Source organism: Hakea prostrata, chromosome 2 (genome assembly GCF_041222555.1).
Source record: "Hakea prostrata isolate BN-2017 chromosome 2, UWA_Hpros_2, whole genome shotgun sequence".
Classification (NCBI taxonomy): domain Eukaryota; kingdom Viridiplantae; phylum Streptophyta; class Magnoliopsida; order Proteales; family Proteaceae; genus Hakea; species Hakea prostrata.
Genome location: NC_142601.1, coordinates 44,627,130 through 44,647,623, shown reverse-complemented (window position 1 = coordinate 44,647,623; position 20,494 = coordinate 44,627,130). Strand labels below are relative to the sequence as shown.

General features: G+C 36.8%; 1 protein-coding gene across 1 annotated transcript; it reads left to right on the top strand.

Moving 5' to 3' along the window:
- The first annotated feature begins 3,935 nt into the window (after positions 1–3,935).
- On the top strand, positions 3,936–5,266 carry LOC149024437 (uncharacterized). Its single transcript, XM_089142946.1, has 2 exons — positions 3,936–4,107; positions 4,642–5,266. The coding sequence occupies exons 1-2, from the start codon at positions 3,996–3,998 to the stop codon at positions 5,214–5,216; spliced, it is 687 nt and encodes a 228-aa protein (XP_088999072.1). The 5' UTR covers positions 3,936–3,995; the 3' UTR covers positions 5,217–5,266.
- Positions 5,267–20,494: the final 15,228 nt, after the last annotated feature.

Here is a 20,494-nt window from a genome sequence, read left to right as displayed (position 1 = left end):
TGTTTTGGTAGTATAATGCAATTAGTTGTTATTAATGAATACTAATGAAGAGATAATAATGTATTTCTTAAAATTAAACTTTAATGGAATTGTATCTATCAAATATCTAATCTAAAAATATTATCCTACTTAAAATTGAGACATCGAAATTCAAATCTGATTCCTCTTAAACGTTCGTGATGCAAATCCAATCAAAAGTCCCTATCGGCCTGTAGGAAAAGCCTCACACTCCAGCGAAAAATTAATGGTTTTCGGTTACAACCAATAAAGTCCAGAAGAAAGGTTTGTGAAGCTTTAACACAACTACATAAGGAATGCCTCTTGGTCACACAATATATATATATATATATATATATATATATTTTTTTTTTTTTTGAATCATGAATATTGATTGGCTTTTGGGTGACTTCAACGAATAATGAATCATGAAGATTTTTTTTTATTGGATGAATAAATAATATATTAAAAGAAACAAACAACACAACAAGGAAAAGAATACAAAGGAACTAGGAAAGAGGGAGGAGCAAGGAGCTCAAGAGGCGGGGATGAGAGAGCAGTTGATACCCCAAAAACTAACAATTAACCTATATTTGGATTATTGCCAATAGGGGGATGGGGGAGGGATAACAATCTAGAAGAAACATCAAAGTAGATGGCTTTCCAAATCAAGTCTAAGGATCGAAATTTGGAAGTCCATCTTCTAAGGTTGCATTCCCACCAAATGTGATGGATGGCGGCACTAAAGACTAGCTTGCTAAGGCGATTGCAAATGGAATGACCGGCAAAATTCCTCGAGATCCAAGACCAATCAAGAACAAACTCGTGTGAGCGTTTTGAGAGGGGCCAAATGGATGCAAAGGCTCTCGTTGGGACCTCGCCAGGCTGTGCTAAGCTTGCCCAAGGTCCCGCCCAGATCCAGGCTCGAACCGAAGTAGTTGCTAGTTACGGTATAAGGAAAATTAGTGGCACCATATCCACAGGTCCGAACTTTTGGGCAAGCGCTTGATCCTACAAGTGGTATCACGATTAGGATGTCTCACGTTTGAATTCCTGTGGTGCTATTTGGGGGTTTTATGTAAGATTTTAGGACCTTTGCTGGGTTGTGTTGGGACCTCGCTAGACTGCTGTGCTGAGAAGAAAAGGTGGTCAATGTCCTTTGATGGCGGCTGTGCGGTTAATGAGGACGGAATGGGTAGGGAGGGCAAGGTTAAGGGATCTCCAAAGGGAGAGTGACGGGATATGTGGCCTTTGAACCAAACCAAATGGGACCATGAAGATTGATTGGCTTTTAGGTGACTTCAATGGATAAACTGTTGGATTTTTATTTGCAGCGGACGGTTGTGATCGCACCACGTCAGTTGAAATGATCTAACGGCTGAGAATCAAAAGGTGGGGTATATTTGTAAATACCAATTAAATTTTTTTTTTTTTATATTTTAAGGATTTAAGTTTCCCAATTTACAAAAGTCCCTCATATACCCACGACCCAAATCCCTCTCTCATTCTTTCTCAAGGCTCTTCTTCTTTGTCCGGAACAGAAGAAACCGAACGGTAGTGGATATGGTCAATACACTACAATAGCTTTCAACCCACTTCAAGAAAACAGGTGATCAGCTAGCAGACATTCAACGTTCTAGCTTCATTACTGCAATATATTCTCTTTAGATGGAACGTAACCGTCAAGTATTTTGCAATAAAGAACAACTCTACACAGTGACCTTCAAGCTTAATGCAAGGATGACCTAGGCTCAGACTTTTAGAATCTGAAAATTCGGCACTGGATCCCCCCCTTTTTCATAGGCAAGTTTATAGCAACTGGCAAATCGTGGTCCTGTTTCATATTCCTGGGGCACTCATGGCTTCCTCCTCGAGTCGGATGGCAAAAATTAAATTGTGACGGTTCGATGCGTGGAGAGTTGGGCGGTTATGGCATTATTGCCTGAGAACATGATGGGAAAGTGATATTTTGTGTGTGCTGGTGGTAAGAAACTCACCAACGTTCTTCAAGTTGAAATGTGGGCAATTAAAAGGGGGTTTGCAATTAGCGGAGTAGTTCCATTCAATAGGATAATGGTCTTCTCAGAAATTGATCACCACGTTTCGGTTTCTTCTGTTTCCGTTCAAAGAAGAAGAGCCTTGAGAAGAATGAGAGAGGAACTGGGTCGTGGGTATATGAGGGACCTTGTTTTGTAAATTAGGAAACTTAAAACTTTAAAATGTAAAAAAGTAATAATTAGTATTTACAAGAATACCCCGCCCTTCAATTCTTAATCGTTAGATCATTTTCGACTGATGTGGCATGATCATAGCCGTCCGCAGCTGCCATCAGTTGCTGCAAATAAAAATCCATAAACTGTTGTAGCTATCTACAATTAGCAATGGAAATTTCTCTTGTTTTCTTTTCTTCTGAAGAGTGAGCAGTTGACCTCAACTATTTATTTTGGTTTTCGAAAATATAAACTCATATCAATAAAGGTTTGTAAGCTTCCATAATTTCAAGGGGTTAAGTGATTTTTTTAAATTTACCCCTCAAGTGTCCTTTTAAAAGTCTTTCATTTACAACCTACTTGGATTGAACATCTGGAGTTTAATTTCGAAACCAATTTGAAAGTAAGTGGAACATTTTTATGAATTTGAATATTTTTTAATTTTCTTCCCTATGTTTTGTATTAGGTTAAAACTCAAGGATGAATGAACAACTTCCATCTATCTAATGGTTAATTACTAGTGTTACACATCATATAATGGGATGAACAATTTCCATAATTTTATCAAACAAGTTGACAATGGATTTTGCCATTTTCGTCCTTGAAAAGGCATTTTTTGCATATTGATTGTATCTTTTTAAAAGACAAGAGAACAAAATATTTTAAATTTTTTGAAGAATATCTAAAAATGTTGACGTAAATGATGAAATCTTTAGTAGAAAATTTCACACCAAAATTCTCCTCAAATAAAAAATATCAAATTTTCATACATGTCAAATTGCAGTTTGCTAATGCTTGTATTTAATGCACATTTGACCCGTATTGCACGAATTGGGGTGTCTAAATACCTTAAAGAAAATACCTATGATATGCAGCTCTGAAGAAGTATTGTGACAACAACAGTTCAAGTGTGTGTGCAGATTCCTCAACAATTTTCAACAGAGTCGTATTGACAAGATCGATAGCAGATCCAAAGACCTAAACACCACCATACTCTCCCCACTAAAGCATAGTCGTTAAGTACTAAGAAAGAGAAAAAGGAGAAGAACATGAAGTGGAAGCATGCATGCAGTTAAACTAGATTCCAGAGAACCCTTCTGCAAATCTTAAACTTGCACTTTCTAATGGCCGAGTTGCTCTAAGGTCTTTGATCCAAATTGGCCGAGTTGACCGAGCGATCCACCTTCAGTTCTGCAAACCCTAACTATGAATTTTCGGATGTTTATATAATAAAAATGCCACGACTTTAGTCAGGGCAAAACCTTGGAAACCGGGGTTGGCAACCAAAAAAAAAAAAAAAAAAATGTCACGGCTTTCCATTATTGTAAAGTAGAAGTTAACCTGGTCTAGCTCAGATTGGCTGGTGTGAGGAGGTAAGGTTTTCCTCTTGCTTTCTTTGGAATCCAGTTTGCTTTGTTGGATCAAGAATAGCAGGCACAATTTAGAATACCTCTCTTCATTTGTTTTCTTTTCAATTCTAATACAGAAAGGTATCGATTACAAAGAAGAGTTTCAAAGAATGAAAAATGAACAAAGAATTTTCCCCTTTTAGGCCAAATATCTTAAGGCTGACTTAAACTCAGAAGAAACAAACCAAAGCGGCAATCCTAAGAAACTAGTTAGCTAAGGAATAGATTCATTCCAAAGAAACCCTAAATAGTAATTTGTTTCATGCATATAAAGCCCAATGCAAAAACCTTCTTTTTCGTAGTTTTCTTTCAAGGATTTCTAGCTCACAGGGAAGAAGAGAAGACAAGAGAAGAGAGACAAGAGAAGAGAAAGACCCAAATGTTTGCAAGAAGAAGAGATTCTGCTGGCCGACGTTCATACCAAGAGTTTAATCCCTCATTTGAATGGGTACCAGAGAAAGAATCTTATATTCTTGTGATCCAACTTCCAGGTATGTCTTCCCATGCATGTTGATTTAAGAGACCCTGCGCAGAATAAAATACATAATGAAGTATTTGGTAGAATTACAGTAGAAGCATCAAAAGGCTGGGAATCCTAGCTAAATTCATTACATCTGGGGACACAGGGCCAGGGTGAATGTTCTGATCACTTAGCAATCTATGGACTTTATGAATAACCCATATCAGATCATATAAGCCTCGTAAAGAACTCTAGCATACTCAGTTCAAAACTAATTAATTTGGTTTCGTTGTGCTTTTGAAAACGATTAAGCTCGTCGAGTTTATCTATCTGATAGAAATAGCAAGTCTTGTTTGATTTGTATGATTTATGACCTAGTCTCACCATTTTTTACGTAGTGTACGTTCACAATTTTTACTCAACTTGGGTAACTCGCCCCCATTGAAAACCTGATTTTCTAACATATATTAGTTAGATTAACGAAGGAAAAATCTTTTAAACAATATGATAATGTGTATGAGACTTCAAGAGATATGTAAAGTGTTCATTTTTCTTTTAAATGCAGATTTTAAGAAGGAAGAAGTGAGACTTCAACTGGATACTTCTGGGAACTTGAAGATCACAGGAGAACGAAACATTGAAGAAAACAAATGGATCCGTTTCTTAAATAATGTATCTGTTCCACCTGAATATGATCGCAAAGGACTTCGTGCGAACTTTGAGAATGGAGTACTTAGGGTCACAATGCCCAAGAAATTCATCCCAACCCAACCCCAACCTGAACAACCTTCTCAAAAAACTTCCTATCTTAACCAACAAATGAATGAGAAAGTTAGTGAACCAATAGAAAATCAAAAACTTTTAGAGAAGGATCAAGAACAGATTAGCGCACATTCCAGAGACAGAAGAGATACTGGCGAAGAGAGTGAAAAATATGAGTCGGCCGAAGAATGTGCAGATGGTGGTGCTACAAGAATGAAGGATGGCTCACCAACAAGAATGGTAGCCTCTGGAATGGGGCGAAATTGTACAAGACAAATGATTATAAATGTAATTGTGGATGCTGTGGTTCTGTTGGCTCTAGTGATGTATATAAAATATAATATAAGGTCGTCCTGTAAAAGAGCCACTGACAACTAAAGTCTTATATGAAATATGCATTGTAAATGCAAGTCTGAAACTAAGAATAAAATAACACCTTAAACATTGGTTATTTTAGTGGATTCACCAAATTTGCGTCTTATGCTGTACAAGACAAATGATTATAAATGTAATTGTGGATGCTGTGGTTCTGTTGGCTCTAGTGATGTATATAAAATATAATATAAGGTCGTCCTGTAAAAGAGCCACTGACAACTAAAGTCTTATATGAAATATGCATTGTAAATGCAAGTCTGAAACTAAGAATAAAATAACACCTTAAACATTGGTTATTTTAGTGGATTCACCAAATTTGCGTCTTATGCTGTATTAATAGATGTTTTCTTGTCATGTAAGAAAGGATATCTCAACAATGGAGTGTTAGTAAACTTGTATGCCTACCAAGAATTTTTACTTAATAACAGCCAGCACCTTTTAGTGAAAAAGTCATGTATTCAACTCTTCCAAGTGGTATATATAATAGTTTCCTCTAACCTTCTATACAGTATATATAGAAGCTCCTTTGTACCATAAAGAAAGAATTTTTGGTTTGGTCATGGAAGATTAAAGGCATATTGATCTTAGAAAGGAAGGAGTGGATACTAAGTATGCCCTTTATGCTGTACTAATATGATTCTATTCATGTCTTTAAAAAGGAGTGAATCAAGTATACACTTTATACACTCTGCTATGTTTGTTTCATTGGGTCCCTTCTCCATAGCTGCGCGGACAGCATGCCTATCCAACTTCCTTCAACAAAACTTGCAAAATATGTTCATAGGATGCACAGGTAGCTCCCTCCAGTTCAGTCCCCTAGCTTACAAGAGGTCTTTGCGCCCCTTACCTTCTTATTCCAAGGAAGATGTTTGTCACTGGGTTGGGAACCTGAATGGTGAATTTACCTTGAAGTGAGCTTGGGATTTGAGTTGGAAAAGCTGTAAAAATAGGGTGGAAGTTGATTGTTTAGGATAAACACTTGCTGCTCAGACAATCCATCTTTGGATGGAAATTGTTTCAGGATAAGGTTTCTGTAGATGAGGTTGTAAAGTCTAAGGGTGTGGTTGCTAATCTCTCGTTGTGACCATTGTGTGGTGGCAAATGAACACATAACACACCTTTTTGCACTGTCCTTTTGCACAACAATGTTGGCTTCGATTGGCATCTTCCTTTGATATTTCATTGGATCAAAAAGACTAGATGCATGATACTTTGATTTGGTGGCAGCAATAGACTAAAAGATGTGATCTTGGTCAAGCTTGGTTGAATGATTTTGTCCTTGTTCCATTTAATATTTGGTGGATACGGAATCTGAAACGTTTTGAAGGTTGCTTATGCTCATTGGACTGGGTGATATTTTAGGTGTTTAGGGACATGGGGCAGCAACCTTACTCTGTATCTGGCAAATGCTTTACTCAAGGTATGCTTCTGAAATCACGTTGTTTAGGTATTACTTTAAACTTTAGCAGGGTGGGTGGTCCTCATGAAATCTTTGGAACCCTCCTTGTCGAGATTGGATTAAACTAGAGCAGGTGGGGTGTTTAGGGATCATATGGCAAAGGTACTCTGATCTTTCCAAGTATTCTTGGGGTTAAGTTGAATTTTGAAGCTGGATTTGAAGCCTTACTACATGCCTTAAAATGGGCATGTGCTTTGAAGGCTTATTGTCACACCCCACCTGATACTATGAATCTGCCCCGACAACCCATGGATGTGTGATCTACAGCCACAAGATCTCAATTACATTGTTAGTAATAATTAAGACACAATTCCATAATCAATAGCAAAACGAACAGTTCAATAATTAATTAAGGAAATAAAGGTTCTAAAATCCAATGAATGAATATTGAATGAATAAAAAAGAATAGTATCAACAGAAGCATAAATAACAAAAATGTCTCATTATGGTTTGCTATTGTCTTTTAAGTTTCTAGGGCATTCTTCTTCAAGTTTCTCAATAAAAGGAGTCATTATCCCCTTATCCAAGCGGTGAACTACCAGGGCTCTTTCCCCATCAATGGGTGTCGTAAGAGCACTCCATGCACCCATAGGAAGTTTTGTACTCATAATGATTGGATCCCATTGGCATCTCTAGTATCGCTTCACTGGGGTTCTCCCATGCATAGGGAATTTCTCTTGTTTTTGTGAAGGCATTTGAAGAAAACAAAAAAATCCACAAAGATGAGTTCTAATGAACTCCGTAAGGAAACAATTATATATATAATGAAACCGCATAACATCATGATAATGTATAAGGAAATGACATGAAATGCACATATGCACCTAAGAGGTATAACCATGCCAGTCTCTATCTAGGCAGACATATTTTAAGATAAACACCAACCCTCCTCTAGGTAGGTCACGTCACTCTAATCCCTCAATGATTAACTACCTTTGTCCGACTAGCTACCTCTGTTACGATCCACATCATCAACCATGGTTGGGTTATAGGTCCAAACTCTCTCACCACAACCATTGGTCTGAGTACTAGCGCATGTCGGGGATTCTAAACCTAATGCAAAGTCATATGTTAACACACTACATGTGGTCCAGATACCTTTCCTTATGCCTAATGCCCTTTTTGTCGAGTATCCTTCTCCACCTAGGAATGTGAATCCTCACGGACTAATTACCTATTTTGGACCAAATTCCTTAACCCTATGTCATCCATATATAGTTGGGGCGAATGCCTTTCATGTCTCCTCACAACACCCAAGCCCAACCCTAACATATGCAATCCTACCATTTTATGATAAATAGTGGGCCACTGTGTCTCCTCACGGACTAGTTAACTCTGTTGGACGCCCATAGGACTATGTCACTACCATCACAAGTCCCTTAGCTTCAATACCCTTGTCGAAAGGATAGTATCATGTATGGATAACTTAGCCATGCAACTAGAAAACAATTGTGAAAGGTGCTAGGGGTATCAGACGATCGACAATGTCCCATACCACAGCTGCTGATATCCCAAGCCAAGAGTACCAAGCCAGGTATCACCCAATTCATAGTTGCACCAAACAACATCATTCCACAAAAGAAGTAAAGTGCAATAAACATTATTCACAAATCATAATCAATCAGTAAACAAACATGACAGTAATTACAGTAAGCTATTGAATCACTAACATGCTTAGATCGATTAACGAATCATCATATTAAACAATTCAGTTACAAATGCAATTGTGTCCTTACCTAACTTAGCGGGAAAATACAATTGGAAGTGCTAAGTCCTCTCAAGCAAACACTTCAACAGATCCTAGAAACCCCTAGATTATGATCATATGGTTACATTAGAGCTTAGTACTCCAAAGTAAGCGGAACAAATTCAGAACAACTTCTAGAACCCAACCGATCGATTAAGTCGGTTGCTTGAGCGCTTGCGCTAAACGACCGCTTGAAACGATTGCCCAAGTCTCGTGCAGAATTCCTAGTTTGAAATTCAGACTTTGGATCACCCATCCTCGATTTGTATTTGGGTTAATCCAAGTCTAAACCACATCCTTACAACACTAGAGAAGCCACTCAACAATATGGATCTTAGCAAGAAAAATCTGGATCTACACCATTTTCTTTGATAAGACCATTGAATAGGATATAGAATCCATTCCTCTTGGTACGATCTAATCGAGATCATTGATGGAAAAGCAATATACTAATCCAAACCACCACAACAAAACTAACATAAGAATAACTACTCCCTAATAAGGTGAGATTAAATAGCCTAAAAGATTGGTTAAATTTACCTTCACTTAGGATTCGAAAGTCAAGGAAAACTTGAAAGATTCTTCGCGGAGATGCTCTCTTCCACCAACCACACGTTTTTTGACTCTCCCCACGGTAGCCTTCAACAATAAAATAATACGAAATTAGGTCATGGAAGGTTTAAATAAGGTGTCAGAGGGAAAATCGGGCATTTTTTTGCCGAATTTCCCAATCAACCACTAGGGGTGCTGGTTGCTTGGTCAATCGACCACCTTAAGGTCTAGTTGGTTACATGAGTTTGGAGATTTCAAATTTATATATTTCAAATCTATGGAGTCATAATTAATAAAATTAATTGTTTGGTTACCTAAATTTGCGGAAGTTTCATTATGAAAAACTATTTGGTCAACATGATTTTTGTGAATGAGCAAATGTTTAGTGCTTTTATAGTAGGGTTGAAATCCAAAGATTTCTCCCCATACCCATACCCATAAATCTACATATTCATGTTTTTAGTGTAAAAAGATGAATCTCTAGATGTCATGAATCCAGGGATTTTCACAACCAAACGGGTATAATTCTCGCATTCATAAATCCACATGATTTGAAATCTCTAGATTCATGTAACCAAACAGGCCCTTAAGCAACCAACCCCTAGTACTTTCAGTATTAGAGTATTTTGCTCTCCAATTGATCCCTAACTCTGTTACCACCTTAATCAACATGTGGAGGGCACTTACCTCGCTCGTGGACATCTTCCAACTTGACCTTTCTCATGTTGTTTATCCATTTGGGTTCCGGCTGGATCTTCTTTTAGTTCCCAATAAGGCAGGTTCTTCATTAGCACCATCCAGATCCATGGGCCCTGGGGCTGAAACATGGGCTTCAATTCGGATGGCCCACAACTTCTTTTGACTAAAGCCTTGGGTACTTGGACATGCAAGTTGGTTTCATGTTAGGAATATGTGGTTATTACACTTACAAGACTAGGATCAAATGCGACTTTGTTGTAGTTGTTCTTCTAGTATAACATAAGCATTTACCTTGGTGTGTTCTCCAAAGACGGTGAGGTCTTGAGGTGTATTTGGACTCTATATAGTGGAAGATCTCTCACTGTTATAGAGAGACCAATGTTGTGTAGCAAATTTCTTGGCAAAGTCAATAGCAAGGTCTCAAATTTTAGAGGTTAATGCTCCTTGGTCAGCTATGATCAGGTTTGAGTTAGATCAGATGCCTCTAGATGTCCTCAATATTGGTCTTGATTATGCATTGAGTGCTCACAAGATTTCATATTGAGGTGACAAGAGGTTGGGTGTAATGGGGACATCTATTGTTGCGGGTTTGAGTGTTTGAGGTGGCTTCTCAAAACCTATGTATGATTGTAATCGTATATTTTCTTTTCTCTTTTAACACAAATATTGACCATTCAGAAAAAAAAAAAAAAAAAAAAAGGTAATAATAATGAATAAATAAATATAAATATAAATATAAATACAAAAATAAATAAATCCTTTAAAAAAAAATTCTTTTGAGGGTTTGGGGTGAGAATGAGGAGTTTGGATCGTCTTCTTAGAGGGGCTCTCTCCCAATGAGTGCAAAATGAGTTATAGCATTTAGCCACATGTAATATTCTAATCTAAGGGTTAGGGTAAATACAATGAGTATTCCTTAATTAGAATATAAGACATGATTGAACCCTATAACTAATTGGACACTCATTGGGAGATTCCCTCCAAGGAGAGGAGCCAATAGGAGGGAGGGGTTTTCCCCCAAAACAAAGACAAAATTTGGCTGCTACTCCTACTACAAAGTTGGAAGCCAAGAAAACAAGATCTTAAGGGGTGTTAAAAAAAATTAAGAACTTGAAGGACAAAGGGAAGGTTAATTATGCCATTTCTTTGGCTGCCAACCATATACTAGAAACATTCCCGTTAATAAAGGAATTTCAGCACACATGCCTGAGAAAGTTCCTCCTCGTCCATGATAAAGAAAATAAATCAACAAAATTCTCTCCTTCTCAATTATGTGAAACCCAACATTACTCCCATCCAAAGGCAGTAAAGACACAGTAGCTCTTCTTCACATAGAGAAAAACTTGACATGTCAAAAAGGAATTACTTACCCTAAAAGAATACCAACAAGAAACCTCTTGACTCTCTCTTAGATATAATTTCCTTAGAGACCTCTCATTTTTGTTCGAACATTTCACAACTTCATCAACTCCCCCTTTTCTCATGTAAATATTTGACAATTTTTTCAACAATAGTAAGAATCGGTCTTTAATGGCCAACAAAACAAATCAAAAAAAACATGTGTCGATCTCAACCAACTTACACCTGGTTGAGAGAAGAAGAAGCGGACATCATTAAGGTTGATCTCCCTGGAGGTACATTTCTCTCATTTACTTTTCATTAATTATTTTTTTGAATTCAAGGTTTATCATGGTTTTATATGGCTTCAATCTCTTCAATTGTTTCTTTATCTTTTAGAATTCATGAAAAACCACTAAAGCTTATGATCGACTGTGTTAGAATGAATACCAAGAAATCAGAAACATAAATGGAAATAAATCGAAGGAACACAAAGATTTAATGTGCTTTACATATGAATATAGCTTGCTACATCCACAGGCAAAAAAGAACTTTCACTATGTAGGAAGAAGATTATAATGGAGTTCTCCATTATTATAAGATGTAATTTGCTGGAGTCTCTTGAGTAGTTGAGTTTGAGTTTGGTTCTTGAAGTCTTGCACGTATGGAGGTAGTTGAGTTTGAGTGGAGTTCATGAAGCTTTGCATGCATTGAGTAGTCGTGGCTAGGGCAGCCCTAGATTGGGCTAGGGTTGCCTGTGACATTCCTGTTTTGCCCTAAAACTGCGAAAGACCGTTATTATCCTTAACACGCCCCCTCAAACTAAAGGGTGCATGGAGATGATACCTAGAGGTTGGACAAAAGAGTAAAAGTGATAGTGAGGTTAAAGCCCAGTTTATGAATGGCGTTCTTGGCATTATATTGCCAAAAAACATAAGTTAAATGCAAATTATAGAGCTAGAGAGAGAGAGAGAGAGAAACTATGTTTATGCGGTTCCGCCAATTTTCTTTATTACTATCTGTTGTAGAGAGAGAAAGTGAGATTGTGTTTGTGTGATGCCACCAATTTTCTTTATCACTATCCGGTGGTCATACATGTCTTTTTATTTTAATGGGTAAATGAATGTATGTGTCTATCAAATCTTATTTAGGTGAGGGGGGAGAGAGAGAGAGAGAGTATGTTCTCCTGTATATTAGAACTTTGGAAGCCATGCATGGGTAGGGTGAGGGGTAGGAGCATTGTTTGAAGTGTTGACAATATATCGCCATATCGAAAGTGGGCGACACGACCTCCCACCGACACGTCTTATATAATAAGTCAACGATATACCGTCCATAATCAAAAAAGCAACTGTTGATGATATATTTATCTGCAATATAAATGGGGTGTAGTTGGTCAAATTTTCACCCGAATTTTCCCTATTTTCTCTTTGATCTCCCAAGCTTCTTATACCTTCTCTCTCCTATTTCTTGCATTTTAACCATATTCTGCTCTGATCTTTGACGTCTGTGAATGCATTTTACTTCATTATTGTCGGCTATCACATTGTTTGCGTCAATCAAATGAGATTTCACACAGATCTACGAATTTTTTCATCTTACAGGTAACCATTCTTCTCTAACTGATTTTGACAAAATGCATGCCATAATGTTGTTGGATGGTTATGTAATTAAAGTATGTTGAATGTCGTGAGCCAATCTATAAGCTCACAGAGTCGAAATTTTTTTGTAAAGTAAGTTATTTTTTATTTTTAGGCATAAAAAATTGTATTTTTTTATACTGAAAATGCTAACTTTTTAAGTGATAAACTTGTTGTATTGTTATAGAAAAAACGTATGTGGAACTCCATGGGCCGATTTATGGACTCATAGAGTTGAAATAATTTTTCACCTAATAAATAATTATTTTAATTTTTAAAATTATTAAAATATTAATAAAGATATAAATAGTTATGAAAAAAAATAGGGAAAAAGGTTTTCAAAAGTATAGAAAATTATGGAACAGCTATGTATTTATTTTTCAAGTGCTGCCCATATGGTTCATCACCGGTTTTGATATAGGAAGTTTATTTTTTTGTCAAAAAATTGAAAAAAAATCATTTTTAGATTTTAAAAATAAAAGAAATTTTTTTGGTTAAGTACTTAGGTACATAATTGTTTCTTTGTGTGGAGAAAATTATTTTTGGGTTGTTTAGTGACTTATGCAATCATTTTGAAAGCAACAGTTATCATGTCTGCTAGTGAGAGTCAGAGGGGAGTTGGTTCACAGAGTAGACGGGGACAGCCATAGGGAGAGCCTCAAAGACCAACAGCAAGAAGGAGAACTAACCCAGCATTGCAATACTATGCAACTATTGATGGAGATAAGAATAAAACACAATGTAATTTTTATAGAAGAGAATCTACTTAGGTGGCATCAGCATGTCTAAGGGTCATGTTTGTAAAATAAAAGTAACCGCAAGTACACGGTATCATGTAGCTAACAGGTCGATCTCAAGGAGATATAACACTTCAGAATTTAACCTCTTAATGGTAATGCAAGAATGTAAGAATGCAAGAATTCAAAATTTTTAACTAATTAATTAAACTAAATTAGCAGTCCTAACACATTCATCTAACATGAGCGAATTGAGAATAAAAATAAAACAGACATAACCTAACCAATCATCATCTAATAAATAAATGCATAAATAAAAAGTAGGAATAAACAATGCAAACAATAAATAAATAAACAAATAAAATGGAAGTGATCCTAGTGTTAACTATGATGACTTTGATCGTGGACCCTTTACTGTAGCTTACAATCCACCGATCGGGGGAACGGATATTAAAAAAAAAGTATAAAATAAATAGTAGAACAAATAACAAAGCAATAAATGGAAAAAGATAAACCTTAACCAAAGAGAGGCACAACTATAGGCATCTTTGATCAAGTACCCAAGGATAGGAAAATAATCAATAAATACTGAAAAGTAAATCCTGAATTAAGAATATGAAGGGGTAGACAGAAGTGGGAATAGAGGGGGGATAAAATATTACTGACAAAAGCATTATTACTTGCATCCTCGAATCTTGAAAAAAAAAAAATCTTTAACGATCAATTCGAATTTCAACTAACCCTAACAACCAGCTTTAGAATGATCAAAATCTGCAATTGCTAGATCCAGAGAAAAACAATTCCTCTTCGAAATTGAAACTTGAAACTTAAAGCTTGAACTTGAAATTGAAATTGCAATGATCAAAATAAAGAAAATACATTTGCATAAAATAAACTAAATAGCTTGCACCTTTTTTACTGATGTAGCACCATTTCAACGCCTCTTGTAGAAACTCCTTATCCTACAAAATGATATCAAATGTAAATGCTAAGCGAGTCCAACATTGACAAGCAAAAGGGTAGAGAAGGAAGAGATGACTTAGATCACCAGACCAGGGAACTTAATTTTGGCGAAATATCGCCGAAATTCGCTGATGTCGGTACTCAGCGAACCGAAAGGGTGGGGCGAAAAGACATGGGCGGGATATCGGCGATATCTCGCCTTTTTCTCACCGAATCAGAGAAAATCCGATTTTCCGGCGAATCATCGTTGAAGGGTTGTAGTTGTTTTTTAAAGGAAAAATCCTTTTTACCTTCCCCTTATATTTCTCCATGTCAAGTCTCAACGCCGTCGGTGTCTCGTTGTTCAGCCGCTGCATCCATTTGTGTTATATACAAAAGAAGTTCACAAAGAGAGGAGAGAGAGAGTTGCACTAGACCGTCTCGCGTTCGACTTGTGGGAGAAATTTTCGATCCATTAAGAGAAGATTCGTTGCTATGGAGGTGGTTTTTCGAACTGTTGCACCCTAATTGCAGAGGGTGACAGAAGTCACCAGACTTCTTTGTGAAGAAGACGACTTCTCCGTGAAGAAGTGAAGAAAACAAAGTGATGAAGATTTTTATTTTTTACACTTTAGGTTGTGAAATCCAACCACACACGTGGTTCATGGAACACCATGGAGTTATAAAAAAACAAAATAAAAAATATTAAAGCTAAACATGAATTGATGTTTTGCAGAGATATTTATATTATTTTATTAATATTTTGAACTTCACTTTCCAGTAAACTTGATACGTGTGAGGGTGTGAGTCATGTGAGTATTTATGATGTATGGGCCAGGTTAATATCGGCGTGGCGAGATTTCGCCGGTTCGCCTGGTTCGCTAGGTGGCGAACCGGCGAATTCCGGCGAGAATTTGTTCCTTGCACCAGACTCTAACTCAGCCAACATCACCCCTTAGACCTTAGTAAATCATCCACAGCCACCTTTCCATGAAGCATTTTCCAGCCAAAGAGGGACTTGTCTAGGAAACAAATTGTCACATCCTCCCAGCCGGTACCCTAACTGGCATACCCGAGAGTGTGATCCACAGCCCTAAAGATATAGTTTAGGAACGATCATATCCATTTAGCACAATAACATAATCAAAAGCAAGAACAAATCATTGTATTCTAATAAGTTAATAATAAAATTCAAGAAAAGATCTCAAAAGAATCACTAAGAATATCAGAGTGCGAAAACATGATACCAAATCAAAAGACAACTGTAGAGTATAGCGGAAATATACTCCACAACATATGCGGAAGGTAGATCGAAATCTAAGTAAAGCTCTAAGCTAATACAAGTAAAGTAAAAGATAAGTCTAGAAGAAACAAGAGAAATCTAATCCACATCTTCTGTCTGCTCTTCTTCATCTTCAGTCTTCATCTTCTTCACCTTGCCCTTCCTTATATGGACCGTCATCATATTTCAAACCTGCAGAGAAGTCTAACAAAAGATATGGTACAAAAGGAGTGAGTTTCGAAAGAAACCCAGTAAGGCAGTTAAATCCATAATAACATAAATGGCAGGATTACAAAGCAAACATAAATGCAATATGGTATGAGACAAACAATGAATGTATGAATCTAACTCTATGTATGCTAGTCTCTATTGGCAGACATGCTTTAAGTCATAGCACCATACTTCTTTGGGAAGGTCTCATCACACAACGCCTTTTGGTAGTGGGTCCGGCATCCCTCGGGACATTCCATGGCTGGGGGTTAAGTCACCTCTCTCTCACATCACCATTGGTCTAAGTACTGGCGCATGTCAAGGTTATGCCTAGCCAAATGCAAGTCTTCTACTTAGTTATATCAAGTCGGATCCGGATACGTCCATTCCTGCCCTGGCGATCCTTTCCGGTATCCTTCACACTAGAGTCCTCATAGTCCCGACTACGGACTCATCAACCCTATTGGTTATCCACATATGGTAAACGGGAAGCTCTCACGTCCCCTCACGGGTTGGTTACCGGTCTTGAGCGCCCGTGAGCCCAAGTCTATCCATATGCAACCCTACCAATAAATGGCTCCCACAATGTGATTCCTGTTCTCTCACGGGTTGGTTACCGGTCTTGAGCGCCCACGAATCCCCATTGCTACCACGGGTCGTTCGGTCTCAATACCCCTCCGATTAGGGTCTGACATAACGGGACATCCTAGCCAAACACTACTAGACAATCCTAAATATGTCATCCAACAGTTTAGGAAGGTGTCCGAGAGGGCATCTCCGGAAACATCCCATAATATTCCCGTAGTTGTCCAAGGGCAGAAGTGTCAAAAGGATACCTCTCCTTCCCGAACCATACTTAATCAATCACAATCACAAATCAATCATATCATACACATTTACAGTATATAGAAAATATACCATAATAAGATTCATCTCATATACAGTTGACAAATAAAGACTTTCATAAACTAAAGAAAGCAAGTAAATAATGCTACGTAATTGAAGTAAATACAGCGATAATATATTCATAAAAGAATCTAACTATGGTAACAAATCCAAAAGATTCTAATATAGAAACTAAAGTCACACAATCTATGCTATTATAGAAGTAACCATCCTTACCTTATATAACTTGAAGAGAATCTCCAAGGATCAAGGAGAATCTTCCCAAACTTGGCAAGAAGGTCCTAAACAAGTATATATATCATATTAGGAAAGAAACCTAGAAGGAAAGATATCAAAACATCCAAAACAGACCAAATCAGGAGTTCTTTGTACTCATTGGTCGATTGGATTGGTCTATTGTCTCAGTCGACCAATCAGTCGACCAACAGAGACAGTGGCCTACAAAATCAGAGTTTTAAGAATAAAGAACCGAATTTGGTGGTTCAAAAGGGTACCAAACAAGGGGAAAATTACTATGATAGTATCCTAGTATATAGAGGACTTCAAAACACTAATCAAATCAAATCTTCAAGTTACAAATTAGGAAACAGAAGTTACCATAATTAGATCAATCATGGTTCTTGAAGAATTCATAGTAAAAATCATGGACAAGAACAATAGGATGATGGATCATTGATTGTGATAAAGAAATCATGAAAAGCATGCATAGATCTTCAAGAAAAATAGATCTAAGACTGAAGAACATGAATCTAAATAAGGAAACAAAACTTACCATAAATGTATCAGTTATGGTTTTCGAAGAAAGCATGGTATGATCAAGAAGAAAGAACTAGATATTGATAGGTTACAACTCTTGTAAAGAAAACATAGCAATTGACTACTAATATGATCAATAAAACAGATCTAAGAAGATCAGAATTTGAATTAAAATATGAATGAAGACAAGATCATGATTTAGATCATGATTCCTTCAAAAGCTTGCAATGATCATGATTAAGATCATTGCATTAGCCATTAATCCTTAGGAAGATCATGAGGGATGAGTAGAGAGATGTTTGCAACAGAGAATGCAGCATCTTCTCTACTATTTCAGCCCAAAAAGGAAAGAAAAACAGAGATGGAGAAGAAGAAGAGAGTGTAGACATACCTTTGATGCAAGAGGAAGAAGATTACTTGAGTTCTTGCGAGGAAAAACAGAGATGGAGAAGAAGAAGAGAGTGTAGACATACCTTTGATGCAAGAGGAAGAAGATTACTTGAGTTCTTGCGAGGGATCAACCAAGGATGCAAGGAAATTGATTAGAATGGAGTTCTAACTCGCTCGAGAGGCTTAGGAGGCAGAGGAGACGAACTAATCCCGAGATTGGACTTAAATAGAGCAAGAAAGACCTAAATCTGGAAAACGGATCTCATTGGTCGATTGGATTGGTCTACTGGCCCGATCGACCAATCGATCGACCAATGGAGACAACAAGGTGCAGATTACCTTTGTTTTGGTCATAACTTCTTCGTTTGAAGTCCGATTGATCTGAAATTCGAAAGGGAACTTCACACAAACATACTAAGACTATCTAGCATGAATTGGGCATCATCCATGGTCCAAAAATCAGTACTTTATAAATTGGGAACATGAGTTTCTAAATTGGAAACAACATGGTTCTCATAGCAAACTCACCATGGATTCAAGGGAAGAATTAGAGAGAACAAGGCTTCTCTCTAATGGAATATCAAGAACATATCAGAGGCAAGAATAACTAAATAGAAAATCAAAAGAATACTAATCCTAGAATGAGAGGAATCAAAAATAGAAACTTACTAGAATGCTTATATCAATGGTCAACATAGAAGGCTAAAATGGCTAGAAAGAAAGGGGAATTGATTCAAGGAGATGAAATACATTGGAACAACAGTAAAGGCTAAGATCAAACATGTTAAACATTAATGAGAAAAGAAGCTACAGTAGAATGATCATGCTGTCCAAAACTCAACCAAAATCAGTGAAGAATTGAGGAGATTCACCATGTGGTTTCAAGGAATGAATAAAGTAATTGGGGTTCACTCTGAGACATAAGGAGATTAGAGAATAGGTAGTTATAGTAGTGTAACACCTTCTCACAATCAAAACATCAAGATAGAACAGTAAGAAGAAGAAAAGAGAGAAGAAGGAGACAGAACACTGAAATCAAAGTCCAACTTCAAGATGTAACATTAAACTAACCTTTCTTCACCCAAAATAGATAGGGTGTCTTGGCTAGGTTTGGGCTGGATTTCACACAAATGCACTTCCCAAATGATGAAATGGCAGCCCTCCTTTGTTTCTCTTTTCCTACTTAACTCCCAAGCAGATTTTAAAGAAAATTCTTTGTTTGGGGTTCCTTCCCAAAGATACACATCCTCCATTGGTTAAGAAAGGAGAGAACCCTCTGAATTAGAGGAAAAACCTCTTGTAACCTAGGAGACTACACTGATGGAAGGAGCCAGAGTGAGTCTTGTATATATATTCTACCTGTTTTGTCAAAAAAAGTCGACTTGCCAGATTTTATCACTTGCAAGTAATATAATTCTTGAGTAGTTATTTGTCCATAAGAATATGCATAATCTATTTTTAGAGATTAGGGAGCTTTTATTAAACTTAAGTATGAGATTACATGCTTAATCTTATCTCTTGGGCTTAAGACTCAAATAAATCAACCTCTTTAAGTAGTAAAGTAGGTCAATCTTTCTAACTTGCTTCAAAATTCTTAAGAAAAGGTATGATATCTCAATTAGAAACATAAAATTACGAGCTATATGTAATGGGTTATTATGGGTTGGGGTTTGATATAGTTCGTGGTTCGATTCATATGGTTTGGACTCATGGGCCACTAACAGGTTAGATCAAACAAACCCAACACCAATAGGTTTTTCAATCCCCAACCCATACTCCTAATTAACCTCAGGTTAGTTCCATTGATTTTGGTTTCAATGGTTCGGTCCAAAACTTGAATTTGGTTTAAATGGTTCAGTCCAAAATTTGAATTTGATTTCAGCTGTTCGGTCCAAAACTGACACCTTTATGGAGACCACGCTTCCAAAGTTCCAATAGAGAAAAAAGTTTTCCCCAAAATGCTTCCTATTGGCTCAACTTTATGCGTCATGTTGATTAAGAGATGAAATACATTGTATTTGGCTCCTTTATTTTAGAGAAAATATTCCAATAAAACACTTTTCCTTACCAAATTCAATTTATCTTTTCCTTCCATTTGCTTAAGAAAAGCTACTCTCGCAAATCATGATGTGATGTATGCTAAGCTATTCTGCTTCAGTGGTACATATATAATATAGGGTAATTTTCATCTGGACCCCTGAGGTTTGGTCTATGTCATTTTTAGTCCAAAAAATCTGATACTTTGCATCTGCCTCCCCTGTACTATAGAAAAAGTCAATTTAACGACAAATTATCACTTTTATGACGAATTTGCCCTCATTTTTTTTTTTTTTTTGTTTTTGTTTGATTTAAATCTTTTTCTTTTTACATTTTAAGAGTTTAAAGTTTATTAATTTACAAAATCAGACCCTCTTCATTATCCGATTCCCAAATCCTTGGTCTACCCATTCTAAATCTTTATTTTCCAAATCCTAGTTGAAGGCTAGGAAATGAAAATTAATGGGTGAAACGTAATCTCTAACTCGTGAGCAATAGGTGTTTGCAGTTTGAGCTCAGAGAGAGAAGAGAGCCCCCAAAAGATAGAATTAAGGTACTAACGATTTCTACTGCTGCTGAGGTTGTT